Source organism: Rattus norvegicus, chromosome 2 (genome assembly GCF_021556685.1).
Source record: "Rattus norvegicus strain SHRSP/BbbUtx chromosome 2, alternate assembly SHRSP_T2T, whole genome shotgun sequence".
Classification (NCBI taxonomy): Eukaryota; Metazoa; Chordata; class Mammalia; order Rodentia; family Muridae; genus Rattus; species Rattus norvegicus.
Genome location: NC_141535.1, coordinates 41,282,576 through 41,306,367, shown reverse-complemented (window position 1 = coordinate 41,306,367; position 23,792 = coordinate 41,282,576). Strand labels below are relative to the sequence as shown.

Genomic DNA, 23,792 nt, shown 5'->3' with positions numbered 1-23,792 from the left:
TGCCACAGTCCTTACCCAGCTCCCTAAGACAGTTTGGAATTTGTGGTATACTTATATTAGGGCGTATGGTTATTCCATGATGGGAGTGGTTTATTTTTACTCCCTCCTTCAGTTTAGGACTAGAATGCCAGTGAGCTCTGTAAATCATCAATTATATTAGTATAGTTAGTGCAGCATAGCCACCACTGTATAAGTCTTGTTATCTACTCAAGTGTCATATGTGCTGTATGGCTGTAAATGGTATGGCAGCCGTTAGAAAAATTAACACGGTTAAAGATTTAAATGTTAGACTAGAAACCATAAGAGTCCTAGACTAAGAAGGGAAGAAGGCCTGTGGCCTTAACAGTAATGCGTTGATTCTGACGTTGAAAGCATAGTTTACAAAATGAAGATACAAAGACGGAATTAGGTCATGTTAGAAAACTTCTGTGCAGGAGATTAAGTCATCATCAGAGTGATGATATAACTGCCAGAGGGAAGAAAATGTTTGCCAGCCACACCTGTTAGCTTTCCACCGCTGTGACAAAGTACCTGAGGGTAGCAATGTGCATGGAGAAAAGGTTGGTTTTGAAGCAAAGTCATAGGCTTCATGTTATGGTTGGAGAAACTGAGCCTTGGCGGGATATTGCAGATCTAAACTAAGCACCACACCCCTCAGAAGCCCTCCCTTACATTCTGGAGGTGGCATAGCTCAAAGTACACAGGCCTGATCACATCTGTTTCCAGCTTTTCTCATTCCCTGACCCCTCCCTGGGCAGGGGTGGATCTTAGAGTCATGAGCAGTTTCCAGGCCAAACTACCTGCACAGAGAGCTGCTGCGGCTGCTCCAGCCTTTGGTAGCATCAGACTTCTTTTTTTTTTTTTTTTTTTTTTTTTTTTTTGGTTCTTTTTTTCGGAGCTGGAGACCGAACCCAGGGCCTTGCGAACCAAGGGCCTTGCGCTTCCTAGGCAAGCGCTCTACCACTGAGCTAAATCCCCAACCCCAGCATCGGACTTCTTGCCCACTTCTTCTCCACAGCAATGGAAGTGCTGGGTCTTAACTGTGATCTTATTCTACAAGGTCAAAATCTGTTCTACAAGGATCCTCTATTCTCCCCCCCTATGGCAAGCACTGACACAAGTGTAATATTTACCAAATACAGGGCATTATGCTTAGACTTTATTAGAATCCTGTGTGTTTTTTTAAACAGATGTTTTTGGGTTTTTTTTTTCCCTGAGTGTTATTTTTTTAATTGGATTTTTTTAAATCTACATTTTAAATGTGATCCCCTTTCCCAGTTTCCCGTCCATAAACCCCCTTTCCATCCCCCTCCCCCTATTTCTGTGAGGGTGTTCCACAATTTTGATCCTGGCAATCCATGAGCATGGGAGATCTTTCCATCTTCTGAGATCTTCAATTTCTTTCTTCAGAGACTTGAAGTTCTTGTCATACAGATCTTTCACTTACTTGGTTAGAGTCACATCAAGGTATTTTATATTATTTATAACTATTGTGAAGGGTGTCATTTCCCTAATTTCTTTCTCAGCTTGTTTATCCTTTGAGTAGAAGGCGGCTACTGATTTGTTTGAGTTAATTTTATACCCAGCCACTTGGCTGAAGTTTTTTATCAGGTTTAGGAGTTCTCTGGTGGAACTTTTGGTGTCACTTAAATATACTATCATATCATCTGTAAATAGTGATATTTTGATTTCTTCCCTTCCAATTTTTATCCCTTTGACACTTTTTTTTTTTTTTGTCTCATTGCTATGGCTAGGACTTCGAGTACTATATTGAATAGGTTGGGAGAGAGTGGGCAGCCTTATCTAGTCCCTGATTTTAGTGGGATTGCTTCAAGTTTCTCTCCATTTAGTTTGAGGTTGGCTACTGGTTTGCTGTATATGGCTTTTGCTGTGTTTAGGTATGGGCCTCAAATTCCTAATCTTTCTAAGACTTTTAATATGAAGGGGTGTTGAATTTTGTCAAATGCTTTCTCAACATCTAATGAGATGATCATGTGGGGTTTTTTTTTTTTAGTTTGTTTACGTAGTGTATTACGTTGATGGATTTCTGTATATTGAACCATCCCTGCATCCCTGGAATGAAGCTTACTTAATCATGATGGATGATTATTTTGATGTTTTCTTGGATTTGGTTTGTGAGAATTTTATTGAGTATTTTTGCATTGATATTCATAAGGGAAATTGGTCTGAAGTTCTCTTTCTTTGTTGTGTCTTTGTGTGGTTTAGGTATAAGAGTAATTGTGGCTTCATAGAAGGAATTTGGTAGTGATCCATCTGTTTCAATTTTGTGGAATAGTTTGGATAATATTGGTATGAGGTCTTCTATGAAGGTCTGATAGAATTCTGCACTGAACCCATCTGGACCTGGGCTCTTTTTGGTTGGGAGACTTTTAATAACTGCTTCTATTTCTTTAGGAGTTATGGGGTTGTTTAGATGATTTACCTGATTCTGACTTAACTTTGGTATGTGGTATCTGTGCAGAAAATTGTCCATTTACTCCAGATTTTCCAGTTGTGTTGACTATAAAGGCTTTCGTAGTAGGATAATGTTTTGAATTTCCTCAGATCTGTAGTTATGTCTCCCTATTCATTTCTGATTTTGTTAATTTGGATATACTCTCTGTGCTCTCTGGTTAGTCTGGCTAAGGGTTTATCTATCTTGTTGATTTTCTTAAAGAACCAGCTCCTAGTTTTGTTGATTCTTTGTATAGTTCTTTTTGTTTCTACTTGGTTGATTTCAGCCCCGAGTTTGATTATTTCCTGCCATCTACTCCTCTTAGGTGTATTTGCTTCTTTTTGTTCTAGAGCTTTTAGGTGTGCTGTCAAGCTGCTAGTATATGCTCTCTCCAGTTTCTTTTTGGAGGCACTCAGAGCTATGAGTTTTCTTCTTAGCACCGCTTTCATTGTGTCCCATCAGTTTGGGTGTGTTGTTCCTTCATTTTCATTAAATTCTAAGTCTTTAATTTCTTTCTTTATTTCTTCTTTGACCAAGTTATTATTGAGAAGAGCATCGCTCAACTTCCATGTATATGTGGGCTTTCTGTCATTTTTGTTATTGAAGACCAGCCTTAGTCCGTAGTAATCATAGGATGCATGGGATTATTTCACTCTTCTTTTATCTATTGAGGCCTATTTTGTGACCAAGTATTTTTGTCAGTTTTGGAGAAGGTACCATGAGGTGCTGAGAAGAAGGTATATTCTTTAGTTTTAGGATGAAATGATCTATAGATATCTGTTAAATCCATTTGGTTCATAACTTCTGTTAGTTTCTCTATGTCTCTGTTTAGTTTCTGTTCCCATGATCTGTCCATTGATGAGAGTGGGGTGTTGAAGTCTCCCTCTATTATTGTGTGTGGAGCAATGTGTGCTTTGAGCTTTAGTAAAGTTTCTTTTATGAATGTAGGTGCCCTTGCATTTTGAGCATAGATATTCAGAATTGAGAGTTCATCTTGGTGGATTTTTCCTTTGATGAATATGAAGTGTCTTTCCTTATATCTTTTTGGTAACTTTTGGTTGAAAGTCGATTTTATTCGATATTAGAATGGCTACTCCAGCTTGTTTCTTGGGACCATTTGGTTGGAAATTTGTTTTCCAGATTTTTACTCTGAGGTAGTGTCTGTCTTTGTCACTGAGGTGTGTTTCCTGTATGCAGCAAAATGCTGGGTTCTCTTTACGTATCCAGTCTGTTAGTTTATGTCTTTTTATTGGGGAATTGAGTCCTTTGATGTTAAGAGATATTAAGGAATAGTGATTATTGTTTCCTGTTATTTTTGTTGTTAGAGGTGGAATTATGTTTGTGTGGTTCTCTTCTTTTGGGTTTGTTGCAAGATTCATTTCTTGCTTTTGCTGTGGTGTAGTTTCGCTCCTTGTGTTGGGAGTTTTCCATCTATTATCCTTTGCAGGGCTGGATTTATGGAAAGATATTGTGTAAATTTGGCTTTGTCATGGAATATGTTGGTTTCTCCATCTATGTTCATTGATAATTTTGCTGGATATAGTAGCCTGGGCCGGCATTTATATTCTCTTACTGTCTGTATGACATCTGCCCAGGATCTTCTGGCCTTCATAGTTTCTGGCGAAAAGTCTGGTGTAATTCTGATAGGTCTGCCTTTATATGTTACTTGACCTGTTTCCCTTACTGCTTTTATTATTCTTTCTTTGTTTTGTACATTTGGTGTTTTGACTATATGTGTCAGCAGGAGTTTCTTTTCTGGTCCAATCTATTTGGAGTTCTGTAGGCTTCTTGTATGTGTATGGGCCTCTGTTTCTTTAGGTTAGGGAAGTTTTCTTCTATAATTTTGTTGAAGATACTTACTGGCCCTTTAAGCTGGGAATCTTTGCTCTTTTCTATACCTACTATCCTTAGGTTTGATCTTCTCATTGTGTCCTGGATTTCCTGGGTGTTTTGTGTTAGCTTTTTCCGATTTACATTTTCTTTGATGGTTGTGTCAATGTTTTCCGTGGTATCTTCTGCACCTGCAATTCTCTCTTCTGTCTCTTGTATTCTGTTGGTAATGCTTGTGTCTATGACTCCTGATCTCTTTCTTAGATTTTCTAACTCCAGCATTGTCTCCCTTTGTGATTTCTTTATTGTTTCTATTTCCATTTTTAGATCCTGGATGGTTTTTTCAGTTTCTTCACCTTTTGTGGTTGTGTTTTCCTGTAATTCTTTAAGGGATTTTTATGTTTCCTCTTTAAGGGATTCTTCTTTAAGGGTGTATTTATGTCCATCTTAAAGTCCTCTATTATCATCATGAGAAGTGATTTAAATCCAAATCTTGCTCTTCTACTTTGTTGGGGTATCCAGTATTTGCATTGGTGGCAGAACTGGGTTCTGATGATGCCAAGCAGTCTTGGTTTCTGTTGCTTAGGTTCCTCCATTTGCCTCTTGCCATCTGGTTATCTCTGGTCTTAGCTGGTCTTCCTGTCTCTGACAGTGGCTTTACCCTCCTGTTAGTCTGTGTTTCAGCACATCTGTAGACCTGTTTTCTTACAGCTGGCCTGGGAAGAGAAAGTTGTTCCTTGGTTTGTGTGTCCTAAAGCCTCCAGGCAGGTCACTTAAAGCAGAGGAGTTGGTCTTATCTATACTCTGGTGTATTAGTAAGCCTGCGTGTCAGCACTCCTGGAGATCAGCTTTCTCCCAATGGGATCTGGGTACATTGAGCTGAGTCACAGTGTCAGCTCTGGGTGTTGGCGGAAACTGGAAGGATCCTGTCCCAGACCATTCGTTCCTAGGTTCCTGTGTCCAGAGGGCTCCAGGCAGGTTCCTCTTGGGCCATAAATGCGAGCAGAAGTGGTGGTCTCCCCTGTGCTCTCAGGATTGTCCACACTTCTGAGAGCCCTGCTTTTTCCCCATGGGATCTGGATACAGAGAGCTGTGAGACCAGTTCAGCTTCGGGCACAGGCGGACTTAAACAAATTTTTAAAATAGGATATTTTATGTATTTACATTTCAAATTACAAAGCCTTTTCTTGTTCCCCCCTTTCCCATCCCTCTCCCTGTGCTTCTATGAGGATGCTCCCCCTCCCACCCATCCATTCCCACCTCACCACCCTGGCATTCCCCTATACTGGAGCATTGAGCCTTCTCTGGACCAAGGGCCTCTCCTCCCATTGATGCCTGACAAGGCCATCCTCTGCAACATATGTGGCTGGAGCCATAGGTCCCTCCATGTGTACTCTTTGGTTTAGTCCCAAAGTACTTTGTGATTTAGTTCCAGGGAGCTCGGGGGTGGGGGGAGGAGTCTGGTTGGTTGATATTGTTGTTCTTCCTATGGGGTTGCAAACCCCTTCAGCTTCTTCAGTCCTTTCTCTAACTCTTCCATTGGGGTCCCCATGCTCAGTCTGATGGTTGGCTGCAAGCATCCTCATCTGATCAATAAGACTCTGGCAGAGCCTCTCAGGAGACATCCATATCAGACTTCTGTCAGCAAGCATTTCTTAGCATCAGCAATAGTGACTGGGTTTGGTGGCTGCGAATGGGATGGATCCTCAGGTGGGGCAACCTCTGGATGGCCCTTCCTTCAGACTCTGCTTCATTCTTTGTCCCTGTATTTCCTTTAGACAGGAGAAATTCTGGGCTAAAACTTTGAGATAGATAAGCCAGGTCAGACAAAGTCACATAGTACTAAAGAAGATAAGGACAATATTTAGAGAAGACACAGAACTCTGTATAGTAGACGTGTACAGGACTATCTGTGTAAAACATTCTAAACAAAAGTGCATGGTGAGCTCAGCTGGAATTGTACATAGTTTTGGTCATTGAGATAAAAGTTAAAGTAGTGGGAGGTGCCCTCTGGTGTGTCACAGATACAGCTCTCAGGAGTCCCTGTCAAGTAGCAGTGGGTCTCATGCACTGTGTCGACAGATACTGTAGTGGCCTGTGTGAAAGGTACAACCTGAGCTCCACAGTCCAGGCAAGCATTAGAGTGCATTCAGTATTGCTGTGCCAGCACCCGTTCCTTTTTACATTGAATTTCACTCTGGAAGACTTAATGCTTCTATATATTTTAATAATACAACAAGTTTCTAACATACAAATTAGTTGAATTCTAAAAGTTCTATGTAAGCAGCTTATTTAAATTCAACACATTTCCCATAGAAATTGTGTTATAAATTGTAGTTCAGTTTTCAGAATAATTCACAGATCTCATTTCATCTATAATTTATCTGAATTATAGCATATTAATAAAGAGATATTGATTAGCAGTGAAACCAAGAGAGATGTAATAACTCTTCACATCTTTTAAGGGGAGTAAAGAATAGATATGATAAATGTTTTTCCAAGTGGGCTTGACTCAGCTATAATAATCAAAAGCTGAATAAAAAGATAGCAAGATTTACGTGAGCATTTTTCCTGAGGGCTAAGAATGTGGGTGCTGACATTCTAAAATTTTTCTGCCTTTCTGCCAGTTAGCAGCTAGTGGCGTCATCATAAAATGGTACAAAGCAAAGGGAGTGTTGAAGATTGTGCAAGATGGACAAAGTATTTGTTTTCATGAGTTGAGAAAACGGAGACAGGAGGAGATGGAGACAGTGTGAACCTGATTGTATGGACACTGTTTCTAGCATAGGAATGGCTATACTAGAGTACACTCTTAAATCCATTTAAAAAATTCAGTGTAATTCTACACACTATCCCTCAAAGATGAAATTCTTTTGAACATAATTTTCCAAAATTATAAATGTTAAGATTGTTTCAAGGATTAAGGTAGAAAAATAACACTAAACAGAACAATACATGTAACTCACTCTATAAACAGTCTTGCCCTTCTCTAGCTCAGTCAGGTAACAGTGATTAATAACCCATTATTAACACAGTATCAGCCGAATTACAAGGTAGAAGAGGTCAGGGAAAGTGCCCTCTTTGCTACTGAGCATAAAGAAGGCTTTAATCCATCTTTTTTTTTTTTTCCGTCTTGGTAATCAACCAACTGCATCCAGACTGTGCATCCCACCAGTGCGCAGACCAAGAGATAGGTTCCCTTTCATACGCCTGCGCCCTGTTTCTGAGATCGCATCCCAGTAAGAGCAGACCTTCCTCTGTGTCTGTAGTCTCTATCTTCTTGTGGGTTTCTGACTTCAGGTTTGTTGTTGTTTGTTTGTTGCTGAGACAGATCTCACTGTAAAGCAGAGGCTGGCCCTGCTCAGTCGTGCCTGCCTATCATATTCCGTTAGATGGTATGTGTTCTTGGTTACACCCGAGTCAGTTTCCGTTTACTGATGATAAATACTGCTTGGTGTTGAGCTAAATTAAATAGATTAATGAAGGGTATTAGTAATTTCATGGATTGGTAAATATAATTTTTTAAAATTAAGATGAATATACCAATAAGTATACTCCATTTTCCTTAAACTGTTTATATTTAAAAACTGTCGTCTATCCTGTGAACTAGGAGCAGTACTGCAGCAGTCGACTCTTTATGGCCTGTGAGAAATGACCGAATCCTTGATTGCTATGAACATTTTTGAGTCTAGAAATCAATTTCTAAAAAATTGGCCTTGAGTCTAGAAATAATAACAGTATTACCATATTTTAAAGGCAAAGCAAAGTCTGGGCTAAGCTTTACAAGTGTAATCATTTCAAAATTCTCTACATTGTAGTAATCTCTACTCTTTTTTAATTGAAAATAGTTTTTTCAGATACTATATTCTGATCAGTTTTTCCTCCCCCAATTCCTTTCAGATCCTCCCAAATTTCCCAGCCACCTAACTCTATGCCCTTCTTTCTTTCTTTGGAAAACAAACAGGCAAGCAAAACAAACCAGAATTTAAAAAGAAAGAAAAAAAGAAAAAGCATAAGAACCACACATTGAAAGATAAAAACACGAAGTCTGAAACCATAATACACAAGCAAAATAACCCGGCCCAAACAAAGCAACAAGACAGTCTTCAAAAATACCTTGAGTTCATTCTCTAATGGCTCAAGTTTACCTTCAAGAGTGGTCACTATCCCCAGTTGAACCCATTGGAGAAAAGAAATTTCTGCTTGGAAGTGGGTTTGGATTGGAGATAGCTTCTTGGTTAAAGGTGGGAGCTCCAGAATCCAGGTCCACTCATCTCAGCTGGGTCTTGTCTGGCTTAAACCTGTGCAGGCAGGCCCTGTGTATGCTGCCACTGTCCTGTGAGTTCACACGCCTGTCGGTCTCCTGTGTGGAAGGCAGTGTTTCCTTGGTGACATCGATCCCTATCTTGCTCATAAAATCTTTCTGCTTCCTCTCCCCACAGTACCATGAGCCCTGATGAAGGGCTTTGATGGAGACATCCCTTTTGTGAAGCTAAGTGTTTCAGAGTTTCCCTCTCTGCATATTGTCTAGTTGTGGGTCTCTGTTGATTCCCATCCTCAGCAAAAGGAGGCGTCTGTCTTTAATTATTTCCCATTTCTCCTTTTACTTCTTTAAGGTTTACAAGTGTTGTGGCTGCATATCTCTCTGTATCTAGAATATTCGCTGCCATTTGTATTAACTCGGTCTTTCTTATTTACTTCTATTAGCAGTCAGTCCCAAGTGCTCAAATCAGGTTTGCAACATGATGATCAAATACTTAATTATACTCGTTGGATTTCACTGTGAGTATTTGCTGAATTTTGAGATGCCGTATGAGATTGCAATTTGATTCCTTTAGATAGCAAGTTTTGTTTTAGAACAAAGCTTTTCCATCACAACCACACATTTCCTTTTATTTGAAGTCTTTGCTGGGAATGGCGGGACACTGTTTGTTCTTGAGACTATATTTTAATCATTCCTCCCTTCCATATGCCCCCTCCAATTCATGGCCTTTTTTCATTAGTTGTTCTTGTATGCATATATGTATTAGTATATACTTATATATTCCTAAATATAATCTAGTGTCCATACAGTGTTATTTATATGTATGTTTTCAGGTGTTGGCACTGGACAGTTTCTGTGCTCTTCTCAGGAGGACCACCTCTCCCACTCCCACCTTTACGTGTCTGTCCTTTGTTGTCTAGGTGGAGGCCTCAGCCTCCCCCTCCCCCCATCCAGTGTGGTGTATTTGCTGTGTACTCCTTGTTGAACTCATGTTTGGATGATGTCCTAGGAGATACAACCTCACAGACGTGTGACTGATCCTCTGCAGCGTTCCCTGAGCACACAGAACACCGGGGTGTGGCTGTTCTGTAGATGTATCCACAGGGACTGGGCTCCTCCCTGCTTATTGGCTGGTTGTGGTTTCCCACAGTGGCTTTCATCTGTTACAGAGAGAAGTTCCCTTGCTGAGGAGAGAGTCTGCGGGCCTGAGGACAGTGTTTATAGATTGTTGTTAGGGATTGTGCTGGCTCAGTAAACTGTCAGTTATAGATCCTCCACCTATTACCGTGGCTTCTCTAGCACTGGGAAGTGGGCTACGTTTCAGTCCCAGCCATGCTTTCCCTCTTGTTGAGTTGTAAATCCAATGAGAGAGCTGTGTGTGGGCGGTGCATGCTTTTACTGCCAGCACCAGGAGATGGAGGCAGGCTGATCCCAGTGAGGTTCAGGTTAGCCTGGTCCACACAGCAGGCTTCAGGCCATCCGGGCCTGGGCGGGGTGTACGTGTGCATGTGCATGTAAAAATGATTTCCTTATCATGTGTCATATGATCTATTTAATCTGGCTCAAACAATATGAATCTTTCGCTTCCTGACTTTTGTATAAGATATATGAACTCATAATCCACATGCATTTATTCCAGACTTAGTTAATTTTAGTTCCTTGTATTTTGTTCTGTTCAAATTGTCAGTTATAAATAAACTTGTATGCTTTGCAAAGAATTATAGAATGTTTAAAGTAAAGTACTTTACACTCTTTGACCTCAAGCAAACCTCAGATCTTCTACTCTGCAAAGTGAACTGTTATGGCATCACTGTTTGTGTTTTCCTTTCTAATGGAGACTCGTGAGCTTTTTCAGAAATCCCTTGCAGCTTAGAAAAAAAATTAAGCGCCTCTTAAAAAACATACTGTTAAACATCTGCTTTGCATAGTAATAAGAACGAAGTAAAATACTAGATATTTCTAAGATTTATACGCTTGATTTGAGAGTCTATCGGAAAACCTGTTTAATGTTTTATTGTAAATCTTCTTAAGTGAGTGGTTTAGACTACCCACTATGTTTGCTGTGTAAAATATGAGTTTGGAACTTTAAGGCTTGTGTGTGTGTGTGTGTGTGTGTGTGTGTGTGTGTGTGTGTTATGTACATAGAGAGGTAGGTAGGTAGGTGGGTGGGTGGGTGGGTGGGTGGGTGCTGGGTTGGAATGGGCCTCACACATTGTAGGCAATGACTGTCCTACATTCTCAGCCACTTTTTTGAACTTTTCATTTTTATTTGAATACAGTATTATTTTGATTTTTTTTTATCAGTAGTAAACAAAGTTCGTGTAGGAAATTTGCTGTAAGTAGCTGTATTTTTTCTTAAATTAGTACATTCTTCATATGTGGTTTCAGACATACATTTTATTACAAATTTTACCTACTGCTTTTTAATAATATTAATGAATTCAAGAAAAAAAACCATCCTTTTTCAGTCAAGACAAGAATACTGATGTGCTATTAACTGGTCACAAAGCATTTCGCTGATACAGCAAGCAGATTGCTTAAGACTGTCTCTTTCGGCATACTGTCTGAGGCCTGTCAGCTTTTGTAGCCCAAGAGGTTAAACCATATTGTAACAGGCATCTCAGAATAGCCAAGCATCGTGGTATAATTTCTGATTTTTTTTCCTACTATGAAATAACCTGAGAGTCCTTGTGAGGACCCATAAATATTGAGGACCTAATGCAGTTTCAGCTAATCCACAGAACTCATTGGGGTCTTAATACTTCACCATGCTTATCTATAGGGCCTATTTAATTGCTTTTAAATATGTCTTACCTACTGAGACCTGTGAGTCTTCTAAACTCACATAAATGTGTATAGAATATGTCAAATTATGCAATCTTCAAATTTTCTAGCAGGAATGCTTCGTTAATCACTATAAGAAAACACTATGATAAATGTTAAATATACATTTTTAACTGGATGTTTGCAATGATTCTACATACAAAATTCATAAATACTGATTTAAAAATCTCAAGTAGAACATGCTTATCTGTAGAAATAAGAAAAGTGCTTCCTATATGTAACAGTCGAATTTCTGGGTCTTCATGTGGGACCCTTAAAGCAGGAGCAGGGGCTGTCCCTGACCTCAGTGCCTGCCTTTGGATCCCTGCCCCCCCCCAACTGAGCTTCCTCACCTCGCCTCAGTAGAAGATGTGCCTAGTCTTATTGCAGCTTGATATGCCAAGGCTGTTTGATATCCATTTGGGGGGGAGGCTCTCCTTTTCTGAGGAGAAGGGGAGGAGAGGTGGCTGATGGTGGGGATGAGAGGAAGGGACAAGAAAAGAGAGCTGCCATCAGGATGTAAAGTAAATAAATAACTTAATTAATAAAAGAAAAGTGCCTCCATTAAAACGTCTGCTATCTTTCTTTACTGATTGTGCCTCAGGATGCACTCATCGCTCAGCCTTTTCCTCATCTGTAAGAGGTTATTTTGAAGAAGAGATACAATCCATGGGAGGCAGTGAAACATTGCCTGGTCCATGGATGTCTCCTAATGAACGATGCCTCATCTGAGTAACTTCACTCAAATTCTCCTCTGAGTCGTTTGTAAAGTGGTTCTCAGTCTGAATCACGATTTTGATTCTTCTAGTTGAGATTCGTTATAAGTATAATGTTTCAGAATATTAGAATTTAAAAGTTCACTTCTAATGTCTGTAGTTGAGGTTTGTGATTTTTCAGTGGGCTTTCCTTTCATACAATATACACTAGTGTTTCTAAGCCTTCTTTTATATGCAGAATTCAATCTTTTTTAGTTAAAATTAATAGCTGGCTGTACCGCTTGCAGCCCCTGTGATAAAAGGCCAAAAGTCAGTGAGACTTTAAAGCTCTTATCCGGGCTGTCCTGCCTACTGCATTAACTGTTTCTCTCAGCCAGAAGCTCCTATCAGACAGCAGACACAGGAGCTTGCTTGTTTCCCAGGGACAGCTCCTCACCTCATCTCCCGCAGCCCAGTCTCTTTGCAACCCTGCCTCGCCTGTAGCTACCGCTCAGCTCACATGCTGACAGGTTGAGGAATTGGGCTGAAAGTAGACAGGTGAACTGCTTCTCTCCTACCATGCTTCTCTCTACTATGCCACCCATCTTTCCCCTCCTGCCCCCAACCCAGGGTCTCACACTGTAGTCCAGGATAGCTGGAACTTAGCTCTGAATTAAGAAAGAGAAATGTGTGTTGATGTTGTTGTTGTTGAATTTGACACAAACAAGGGTCATCTGGGAAGAGGCAATCTCAACTGAAAAAAACCCACCTCAGATTGACCTATAAGCAAGTCTGCGGGGCATCTTCTTGATTAGTGATTGCAGTGGAAGGGCCCAGCCCACTGTGAGCGGTGCCAACCCCGGGCAGGTGCTTCTGGGTTGTATGAAGAAAGGAGTGGTGGTCCTGAGGAAAGAGCCTGGGTCTGCTCTCTCATTCTTTGGGGCCAGCAGTGCCTCTTGCCACAGGCACTTGTCCCTAGTCTTGGTCACACACGGTGACCCACAGGGTGACCCACAGGGTGACCCACAGGGTGAACAAGACTGCAAGAAGCTGGGCCTGTGGTGACAAAGCTGGCAGTTCTTGAGCATGGATTCAGCATAGTTGTTTCGTTGGGGCAGACTGATACATTCGTGTGATACACTTTAACCGCAGTTATTTCTCTGGTATCTGCTTCCCACAAGGCCCTTTCCTCTTCCCAGAAGTTCATCTTCATTACTTTAAAATCTGGATTCTGTTTTACATAAGTAAAAACATTGTGTGAGGGTGGACTAAGCACAAAAGTGGAAGACTCCCTCTCACTCCTGGCTCATGGCCGTTCAGTCCTCTCTAGGGGTAAACCAGTGACCTACTTGTGAAGCAGCCTTCCTGGGTAACTTTTTACTGTACAAGCAAGTATGTAGGAAGATGTGGGGGTGTGGGGTAAGGCAGATGACATACACGGTAGCAGATGGCTCAAACAGTGGTGACGATTGCTTTGTCCTTTAGTCACCTACCTAGAACCTCTTCCACACGAGTAGAAAAAGACCGAGCACCATTTGGTTTTCCAACCTTGCATCTTTTTGCTTTCTTTACCTCAGCGTTTATTTTTTTAAAGAGACCTGAGGTAGGAGAGAGAATGGGTGCAGCACAGTCTCTCCTTAGTTTAACTGAGGGATTTATAAGTAGGGATTTATAAGTAGGGCCTAAGCTGTTGCCACTGTAGACCATGTCTCTTCAAACAAGAAGATACAGATAAAAATGTCCAGGATTGCTGGCTGAAATGCATTTGCAATTTTGACAACTGTTTCCAACTATCAGAGTCGCCCGTTTGGCTCCTAGAGTGGGCAGTGAATTGCCGTTTTGGGGTGGGCACTTGGCATTTCATCCTATATGTGTTTGTCCTTCTTTCCTCTGGATTATCTGTTCATGTCCTTGGAATATTTTTCTGGTTACTGCTGGTCTTTTCTTAATGACTCATAGGCGCTCTTTATATATTTAAGAATGACTGTGTTAATAATACATATGCACATGAGTGTTCATTACAGCATTAGCTGCAGTGGCAAAGTACTGAAAATGACTTAAATGGCCAGGCTTCACCACTCTCAGGAGTACACTGGGGAATAGTCTGGAAGTTCCGTGTGTAATATACCACCATACTGAATTGTAACGCTCACATGAAAACCCAGTTTTCAAACTGAGCCATCTGTATTAAATGTGGATACATTCTCCTTGTCATTGCTCCCCATACAGCACAAGTATATATAAATCAGGGTGGGTAGGTGTGGTATGAAATGGTGGCTTCTGGAGATGAATGGCTGCTAAACTCATGAACCCACAGCAGCTCTAGTTGCCTGCAAAAGCACACACAAGATTGGGCCCTTCAACAGTCCATCATGAATGGGGAGGGACTCATACGTTCCCACCCCTAATGAAGGGAGGTAAGTAACACACACACACACACCATGGAAGGCATATGCCTGGTATTTTTACAGAATTTCTCAAAGCACTTTCCTATCTCTATCTAGTATTCCTTCCTCTTTTGAGACAATAGGATATGTGTTGGGGGCGGTAGGTGTGGAACATTGTTTTCCTGTGATAGATATCTGTTTCCCAGAAGACAGACTACTACTAAATGTATCGTTGCACTGTATCTCTTCTTCCTCCTCACTTGAAGTTCTGACTCAATTAGCAAAAGCTAATTTTCATAGCATACCCGATACATGTTCTCTAATTAACATTAGTTTTCCTTTAGTATCACTTTAACTCCTTTTATTGGGGTTTTGTTATTTAAATGTTTTCGATTGAAATAGAATTACCTCAGTTTCCACCTCCCTTTCTTCCCTCAAGCACTCCTGGCTGCCCTCCCTTGATCCTGACCCTTGTTTCTGCACTTTCTAATTGATAGCCTTCATTATGTATGCATGTATACCTGTGTGTATGTATATATGTATGTATGTACTATGTATGTTTTTTGTTGGTGTGCACATGGTTTCAAGGCCGAGCACTCTGTGTTGGACAACAATAAGGGGGTTCATCTCTGGGAAAGACTTCCTTCTCCTCATTAGCTACAGTCATTAGTTACCTGTAGTTCTCTGTCCACATGAAGTATCTCTACTTCTACATAAACATATCCACTGATGTTGCCATTGTTTCAGTCCTACTTATGCAGCCATTTCCCACAGAAACTGTTTCACAAAATCGTGTTTGAATACTAGGTTCCCACTCAGTGGACTGGTTTGAGAAGGATTAAGAAAGAGACGTGGCCATGTTAGAAGAGGTGCTTGCCTTGGCTGTGCTGTTTTGGGATGGCATTCGAAAACCAAGACACTGTTATAGGTTTTACAGTCTTTCCCCTGTCTTCTGCCACGTTCCCTGAGCCACAGACTCAGGAGCTGTGATGCAGATGTACCCCATAAGCTGGGCTCACCATCAGGTGTAGCCTCTGCAATGTGTCCTCTCTTGGTGTTCTGTGATGATCTCCATTTGCTGTGGAGGCTTCTTTTGGGAAGGTGGCAGCTTCCCCGCTGTAACCAGGAGAAGAGGCTCACTCACAGAGTGTTGGCACCTCACAGCTTGTGGATTTGATTGCTAATTCTTAAAACAGTGAGTTTTATTTTGATCTTCACATTTAAAACACAACAGAGAAAAGAAGTTAGCGTACTTACATAGGAGCTTCTTTTCATCACAATGTCAAAACAAACTCTGAAACTGGATAGCAATGGTTTTTGGTTTTTTTTTTTTTTTTTTTTTTTTTTTTTTTTTTTTAGGTAGAGAAAATGACATGAGCATTTTCATATTTTCTATGCCAGAAAACTTCTATATGAATATACCCTTGTCAGCACATGTATGTGTATGTCTGTCTGTATGTCTGTCTGTATATAGTCCTTAGGTAATACGATTTTCGATGGTTTTCATTTTCTAACAGTTGCCTGCAGTTTCAAAACCCTCAGCAGTGAACGTTTAGTGAGTATTGAATGGTTATCAGGAATACCATCTTAACTGACTTAAGGGATGGTTTCTACATCTTTAAAATATGCTAGAAAGGGTCGTGGGTTTCATTTTTTTTGTTGTTGTTTTTTTTTTTTTTTGTTTTGTTTTGTTTTAGAGAGAGCAGGTACTTTCTTTGCTCTTAGCTTAGCTCTTACGGTCTACCAGCTGAAACACACATGTCTGCAGGTGAACATTTCAAGACACATTAAAGTTCAGTGGCAAAGAAAGGTTGGCTCCAGAAGACTGCTGGCGTTTCACCGAAAATTAATGAATTAAGTTCTTGTAGGCCTCAATGTCTTTATAAGCTGAAGTAACCAGTGCCTCATGGAGCTGTGGCATTCGAAAGGAAAGTGTGAAAGAGTTGACTATAAGAGCTGAAGCTTTGGGATTGCTAGAGGAAAGGGTAGTGACAACCCCAAGAATTGGCAAGTGGGATTTAGGTGAAAGTAAACAGACATGTTACAGCAAAGGAACCAACCAGCCAGGCAAAAGGCAGCTTGCAGATGGGTCTCAACAGGGGACTAATATCCAGATACATAAAGAACCGAAAAGATTAATCCCCTAAATACAGATCAAGTCAGGAGTAGGTTATTGACCTGAATTGAGAGTTAAGCAAAGGGGAGCTCCAATAACCACTATCTGAAGGGTTTAATACCCTTAACTGACAGGGCTGAAATTCACACTCTTCATCTCCTGTCTCACCTCCGTCAGAATAACTGACCTCAAGAAAACACATGACAGACAGAAATGCTGGCAAGATGTGGGGGAAGAGGAACCTTATAGTTTGCTAATGGGAGTGTAAAGTGGTGTGGCCAAGTGGAGTTTGGTCAAAGAACTAAAAATAGTACTACTCCAAGATGGCATAGTTCTCCTGAAGTCAGCACACCGCACAAGCACTCACCTCAGTGTTTACTGCCTCACTGTGAAGAGTAGCCAAGAAGGGGGAGGCACCCCCTCGGTACCAGCCCACCCTGGAACCTCAAGTCCCTGGGTGGGGGGCTGTATGAGGGAGGGACTGAGAGGAGGGAGGCTGCGATTGGGATGTAAAGTGAATAAATTAATTAATGGGGAAAAAAGAATAGCTAAGAAATGGAACTGGCCTAGTTCCCAACCCCAGGAGAACTGACAAAAAAAAAAAAAAATGTGCTTTGGAGACGCAGCAGAAGCCTGCTCAGCTATAAAGGCAGCCGAAAAATCACATTTGCAGAAAAAAGTACACAGCTAGAGATTGTGTAAGCAAAATAAGGTACACCAGACAAATACCACATTCTCCCCTGCCCCTTCCCATTACACCTTCCCCCCTCCTCTGTGTGTGTGTGTGTGGGTGTGTGTGTGTGTGTGTGTGTGTGTGTGTGTGTGTGTGTGTGTGTGAGAGAGAGAGAGAGAGAGAGAGAGAGAGAGAGAGAGAGAGAAGAGGAAGAGATCTTAAGGAAGGGAGTTGGATGGGGAAGAGTATAGGGGGTGGGGGGTAAAATATTTATAACGTGAGAGCAGAAACGTGTATTGAGGAAAATGGGACCAGCTAGAGGAAAACAGGAAGGAAAGGAGCCGTTGTGAAGGAGATGGATGAGTAGTGAGCCGACAGAGAGCAGGAGAGATGGATGGGTGAACTAGCAGGGGCAGCACTGCAGAGCTCGCCCTGGTGATACAGATGTGGGAGAGCTGGCTGCCTTATCAACTCAGCCACCACCCAGGCCCAGATCCAGGACTTTGAGTTGGTCCAGCCCAACTTCTACCCCATCTATGAATTGCTGGAGCTCATGAATGGGCTGGTCCTGTAGATCCAAAGCTGCAGGATCTCCATGACACAGGGCAGCAACAGGATATCTGAGAGAAGACTCAGTGAGGACCCAGTATTGATAGTGTAGCAGAAGCCAGAGGCCTTGAACCACGCCAATGACTCATTGCAGTGAACATTTGCAAGTAAAGATATATGGCAAAAGGGAATACTGTGATATACACAGTGACAGACTAGAGCTTCCACAGTGTGGTTTTTTTTTTTTTTTCTTTTGGAGAGAAGAGTGCAAGGGCAATCAATTAAAAAGTTAAATTTTTAAAAAAGGAAGAAGAAACTATAACAAGGTTAAAAAAAAGAACAAAGGACTGGATTTAGTCCTGTTGGTAGAGAGGAGGTAGAAGCAGGAGGATCACAAGTTCAAGTCGAGGTTACCCTTGGCTACATAGTGATTTTGAGGCTGGTTGGGGATATATAAGACTCTTCCTCAAAAAATAGAAAGGCCATTGAAATAGGTCAGCTGGTAAAGGCACTTGCCTGAAAGGATCCACATGACAGCAAAAGCATGACCTGTATGTGTGGGTGTGGGTGGGCGTGTGTGTGTGTGTATATGTAGGAGAATGCTATAATGAAACCCAATACTCATATGCTAACTTTAAATGGTAAACCTTATTCAATGACTGGTCTATGGTAAACATATCATAAATGTTAGTTTTATATTCTCTTTTAAAACCTGGTCATATTAGGACTCTGCCCTCTTTAGACTTTTAAAATGCATACAAAGTGTTGGTATTAAATCAGACATTGCCTGTCTATAGATACCCCAGCCTGGTTATAGGCCCCTGTGCCCTCCTTATGTTACTGACCTGACTAGACAGACGACTGTGTTTTTACCATGGTTACCCAAGTAGGTCCTAGATAATTCTTTGGACTTAAAATGTCTATCCATTTTAATATGTTTAACGTATAGGAACTGACAAATCCAACAAGCATATGAATGGGGATCCTTTAGAATAGGCAAAAGGGACTCTAAAGAAAGGTCAACTTAAGATCACCGTCAATTACAGTAGTGTACAGTATGGCAAAATATGGCAAAGATAATATCAAATGACAGGGTTGGAACTCAGAAACAGGGAAGAGAGCACATGGAATGACTAGGACTAGGACTTTCTCTCTGAAGTCTCATTCTCATCACTGGGTCCCCTAACCCATTCCAGATGCTCTAGAGAACAGCTGGAACGTGGTGTATTGCACCTGTTATCTACACTGTGCCGCCTGGGACCGACCGACCGACCTCCCTCCCTCCCTCCCTCCCTCCCTCCCTCTTTCTCTTCTTATAGCTTCTCTTAAATGAGCTGCACAGTTCTCTAGACGGAGGAATGGGAACTTGTTATCGTCCTGTGGCAGTAAGTTCAGTGGCAATGAGCTTTAACGATTTTATGTTTGAGAAATACACTGTTGTCCCCTGTTCTCTTTGATCATTGTAGTAGCCCTGAGTTCAAGCTTTTGTCGTGCCTCTTTCAACTGAGCCTAATATTGCTTACTGTTAACTAATCAACTGTGCATCCCTTCTTTTTGTGGTCATTGAATCAACTGTTTTTCCTTTTTTTACTGTTGTATTAGGACTTATTAGATCTAAACATAAATGTTTTAGCGGGCTATTACTATAAGTAGGGTATCTTCTCAGATAGTGTCTGAAAACATTTATTAGCATATGTAGTTTGTGTATAAATTCTTACTCAATGAGAAACATAAATTTTATTCCCAATTCATAAAAATCACACAAGTAGGGTGTATTCATAAGAATGGATTTTTGTAGCAGTTTATTCTGAAAGGGAAAACATCTAATTACAAAGGATTTATTTAATGAACTAATAGTTTTATTTAATCCTTCCAAAGACTATGTTTTAAGTAAATTTTTTCATCTATTCTCAAATAAAAATGTATTCCGCAATTATGAGGCACCAGAGCACTTGCTGCAGTCTGGAGCCCAGAGCCTCCCTCATAAGCCATCCACTGTCCCACATATGCCTGCTGCCCCAGCACTGCAGGGGCAGGGGTGGGCAGCGCTGAGGCGTCCTGGCTTCCAGCCTAAGAAGACCTGACAGGATCCATGTCTGGGGAGAGACTCTGCCTTAAAGGAGCAAGGTGCCCCATCCCCTCCTGGCCTCTGCTGTCACATGCAGGCACACATACATGCACATGCATCCCCCACACACCACATCTGTGTGCACACAAAACTAAAGAGGATGCTCACTGCTCTCCTGTCTTTCCATTCATGTACAAGTAACTATGTCTTGTACTTTCAAGTCTTATTTGAAGACTTTACATGAAACTTATAGATGGGAAAAATAGGCAGGAAAGGCCAACTTTTATATACAGATATACCTGTAGCAAGTGTTCTTTAGTGGTGCTCCTGGGAGTTCCAGACTTTGCTCTCATCCTCCTATGCTAAACTTACTGAGGTCCACATAAAAGCTTATAGGCCACATGTGTTCTGTTTTGTTTAGACAATTGTCTTCCTTTATTTAGCTGTTGTTACTTAAAGAACATACTTATATCTTAGGATTAGATATCGACTACATGAAGGCATAACATTCTGCTTCTCAACATTTTAGTAAGTGATGTGCAAGCACTGTTTATATAGTAACCGTTGTATTCGTGTAGCAAGTGATGTGCAAGCACTGTTTATATAGTAACCATTGTATTTGTGTGCAGCTTGGGGTCTTTGGCAGTGGCTTAGAGGGTAAAATGCCTGCCACATAAGCGTGAGGACCTGAGTTTGGGTCCGCAGCACTGGAGGAAAAGCCCAGACGTGGTAGCACACCTGTAATCCCAGTTCTGAGGAGACAAGGCCGTAGAGTCCATTGGTCAGCCAAACTCACCAAATAAAGGAGCTCCATCAAAATAAACAGACAAACCGAGGGTTTGTCACAGTGGAGGTGACAGTGACAGGCGGAGTGGCCTCCTGGCCTCCTCAGGCATACCGCCTTAATCATGCCCTGGGGCCTTTTCAGTGCTCTGTTGAATTTGGTTCTATGCAACTTAGGAGCCCCTGTGTACATCGGGGAATTTGCCTGGATCTTTTCTCCTTGCTTCTCTTTCCTTTCTGTTCTTCTTTGACTACACTGCCACCTGTCCACTTCAGCTGTGGACGCAGCTGAAGAAAGGAGACTGTCAAGCAAGAATTCTAAACTCAGGGTCATACCTAGGTGGCTTATCTGAGACTCACCAGTTTTTGTCCCTACATTCCCTTGAGGTAGTGACCCAGATTGGTGACAGAATCCAAGTCTGAAAGTCAGGACCACAGAGTCCAAGCCCTGGTGCTGTGGAAACAGAGTGTCAGCAAGTTCTTGTGTGTCCTTCTTACTAAAGACTGTGGATATCCACTCCCTTGGGCAGTTGCAGCAGCTGTTGGCACCTGTCATGTATATGCAGTAAGTTTTGGTTATTATTTATTATTAGTTATTTGTGTCCTGCAGAATTAATGGGTTACTCTATTTAAATAGAATCTAGATTTGTTCTATGAAAATTAATTATACCATGCTAGAAAGTATAAAGTTATTAAATTTGCAGTCCTTTAGAAACTGCCTTTCCCACTATAGAACTCTAAGCAAAGTTTATTCTTTTTCCTAATTTAATAATTTTAATAATGTGGTGTCCAATAATCAAAATAAAATATAACCCATCATAGCCATAGTGGAGCAGGCTCATGTCAAATGTTCGTTTGATTTTACAGGGCAGACTATGCGAGAGAAAAGGATTGTAGAAACAGCAAACAGAACCGAGGTAGACTATGAAGCAGGAGACATCCCAACAGAGTGGGAAGGTAAGTGTCCGCCTCCAGGAGGATGCTCTGAAAGGCAAACCACCTGTGATCTGTGAAATTGGCAAGAATACATAGAGTTTCTTCTCCATGAAAGCTTCTTTACAGCTTCATTTCTAGAACATTGCATTTTTTTTTTCCTTTTTGAACTGTGTAAAAGTTGTGACGCTCCAACAGAACTGGGGTTGGGGTGAGGCAAGCAAATCAAGCTCCTACCATGTAAAAGTCAAGGGTTTCACTTATGCCCTGCCCCTGCCCCTTGACCCTTGACCCTGCGCCTGCCCCTGTGCCTGCGCCTGTGCCTGTACAACCTCCAGACTGGACTCCTTTTTCCAGGATTCACTAGCCCCTGAATGTGGGAAAATATTCTACTCTGGGTCTCCATTTTCTCTTTTATAACTTGTGAAGAACACTAAGCTCAGGTTTGTTTCTCTAACTCACAAAGACCATGGTATTGTTTTGTAGTATTTCTCTAACTCACAAAGACCATGTTAACTTATGAAGGGTGGGTGACACAGGAGAATTCACCTCAGCCTCTAGGCCACCCTGAAACACACAGTGGATTTCAGGCTAGTCTGGCATGAGACCCTGCCTCAAAAACAATATTTTTTATGTAAAAGGTCAGGAGGTCAAGGTGCAGCAGATTGTCTCTCCTTATTTCTGGAACATTACTATACAGACTCGGTAGCTTCTGCATAGACATCTTCATTTTAGAATTCGCGCCTTTCACTACCAGAGGGACAGCTCCAGAAGAGACGTACAGAGAGAGACCAAGTATTCCTCAGGTTTGAGCTTTCTGGTCCCAGCACAGCTCTGTCTAAGCTCCTGGTGAGACCCCAGAAGCTTATCAGTTTCCAGCATAGTGCCCGGCACATAGGAAGTGCTCAGTAAATGATTTACTCAGACATGGAACCTAGCTTGAGTTAGCCTTTGCTACTTACAATGAAAAGAAGCCTAACCAAGGGCTAGAGAGGTGGCCGAGTGCTTTAGAGTGCTGGCACACACAAGCATGAGAGCCTGAGATGCCACCTTAAGAAGCTGAGTGAAACTCCAGTACTGACTACAGTGAGACAAGACAGTTGCCAGAGTTTCAAGTTCCAGGTTCAGTGAGACCTTGGATCTCAGCGATAAAGCATTGGAGTGATAGAGTACCCAGTGTCCTCTGGTGATAAGTACACACAAGCTAGTCCATGCACACAGCACACACAGTCACTTAGACACAAACACTAGACACTTTCTCTACAGTCACCATCATGCTTGATCGTCATGACACTGAGGCAGACAGTGTAGACAGACACATGTTTAATCCGTAGGGTTTCCAAGGCCCAGTAAGTTTGGATCAATTGCTGTGATGGTGCAGCCACATGTGTAGAGAGCCCTGGCTTCCTGGTCATAGCATAATAACTCCCCTGTGGTAGGCATAAGTGGCATGCTCTGCTGTTGGCATCATGTGCCTGGAAATACCTTTTCAGCCCTACCACGTTAGCCATGGCTGCTCACTGGCAGAGGATGCTATGGCCATGAGAAAAAGAGCAAGATGAGGACAGAGAACAGAGCTTGTTCTCTTCTGAAATGCAGTCTCTAGGTTGGCAACTTCTAGAAGGAAACAATTGAGCTTTATTTTCCCAGACTGTCTACATTTACAAATCTCGAATAGTGCTTGTGCCTTCTTATGAGCCTGTTTTGTCATTTTCCCAATAATAGTATAGAATTAAAATGCTTATAGAAATAAATTAAGTTATAAATAAACAAATAAGTAATGGCTCATTTTTCAGCCTCTGAGGCTTTCAGAGAATTAGAATGAGGTTTTAATGCTCTTTATGACTCTGTCCTGATCTCGTAATTTAGCACACTATCCCCATGGGCATATTCTCTAAAAATATGCATCAGCCAAATACCAAAACACAAACACTTGTACAGCGGCACACATCAATTAAATATAAAAGATACATACTCTGTGCCGTGAAAATATTAACAAACATATACAACACTGTGTACAAGGAACAGGGAGCTGTTGAGATAGTCGATATCAGCACCAAATGCACCTGTTTTAATCCTGGCGCATAAAAGTTGGCATTTTTGATTGATAATATTAAAGTACTCATGCCTACCAGTTAGTTGCCTGCTATCATACAATAAGATTAAATAGTGTGACTTCCATTCATTTATTTATGAAATTATTGACTTCCTAGAAC

At 41.4% G+C, this 23,792-nt stretch overlaps 1 protein-coding gene across 5 annotated transcripts in view; it reads left to right on the top strand.

The window, feature by feature from the left end:
- The window catches only part of Ndufaf2 (NADH:ubiquinone oxidoreductase complex assembly factor 2), a 111,302-nt gene that overhangs the window by 51,814 nt on the left and 35,696 nt on the right, over positions 1–23,792 (top strand). For 4 of the 5 annotated variants that reach the window (XR_015665215.1, NM_001399052.1, XM_087625999.1 and 1 more), the window contains exon 2: positions 21,511–21,600. Coding sequence is in view for 4 of the 5 variants with exons in the window: in NM_001399052.1 (NP_001385981.1) it covers positions 21,511–21,600 (90 nt within the window). In the remaining variant the exon portion in view is untranslated. Of the gene's footprint in view, positions 1–21,034; positions 21,209–21,510; positions 21,601–23,792 lie in introns of all 5 variants that reach the window. The other variant, XM_087625995.1, reaches the window with a different exon arrangement.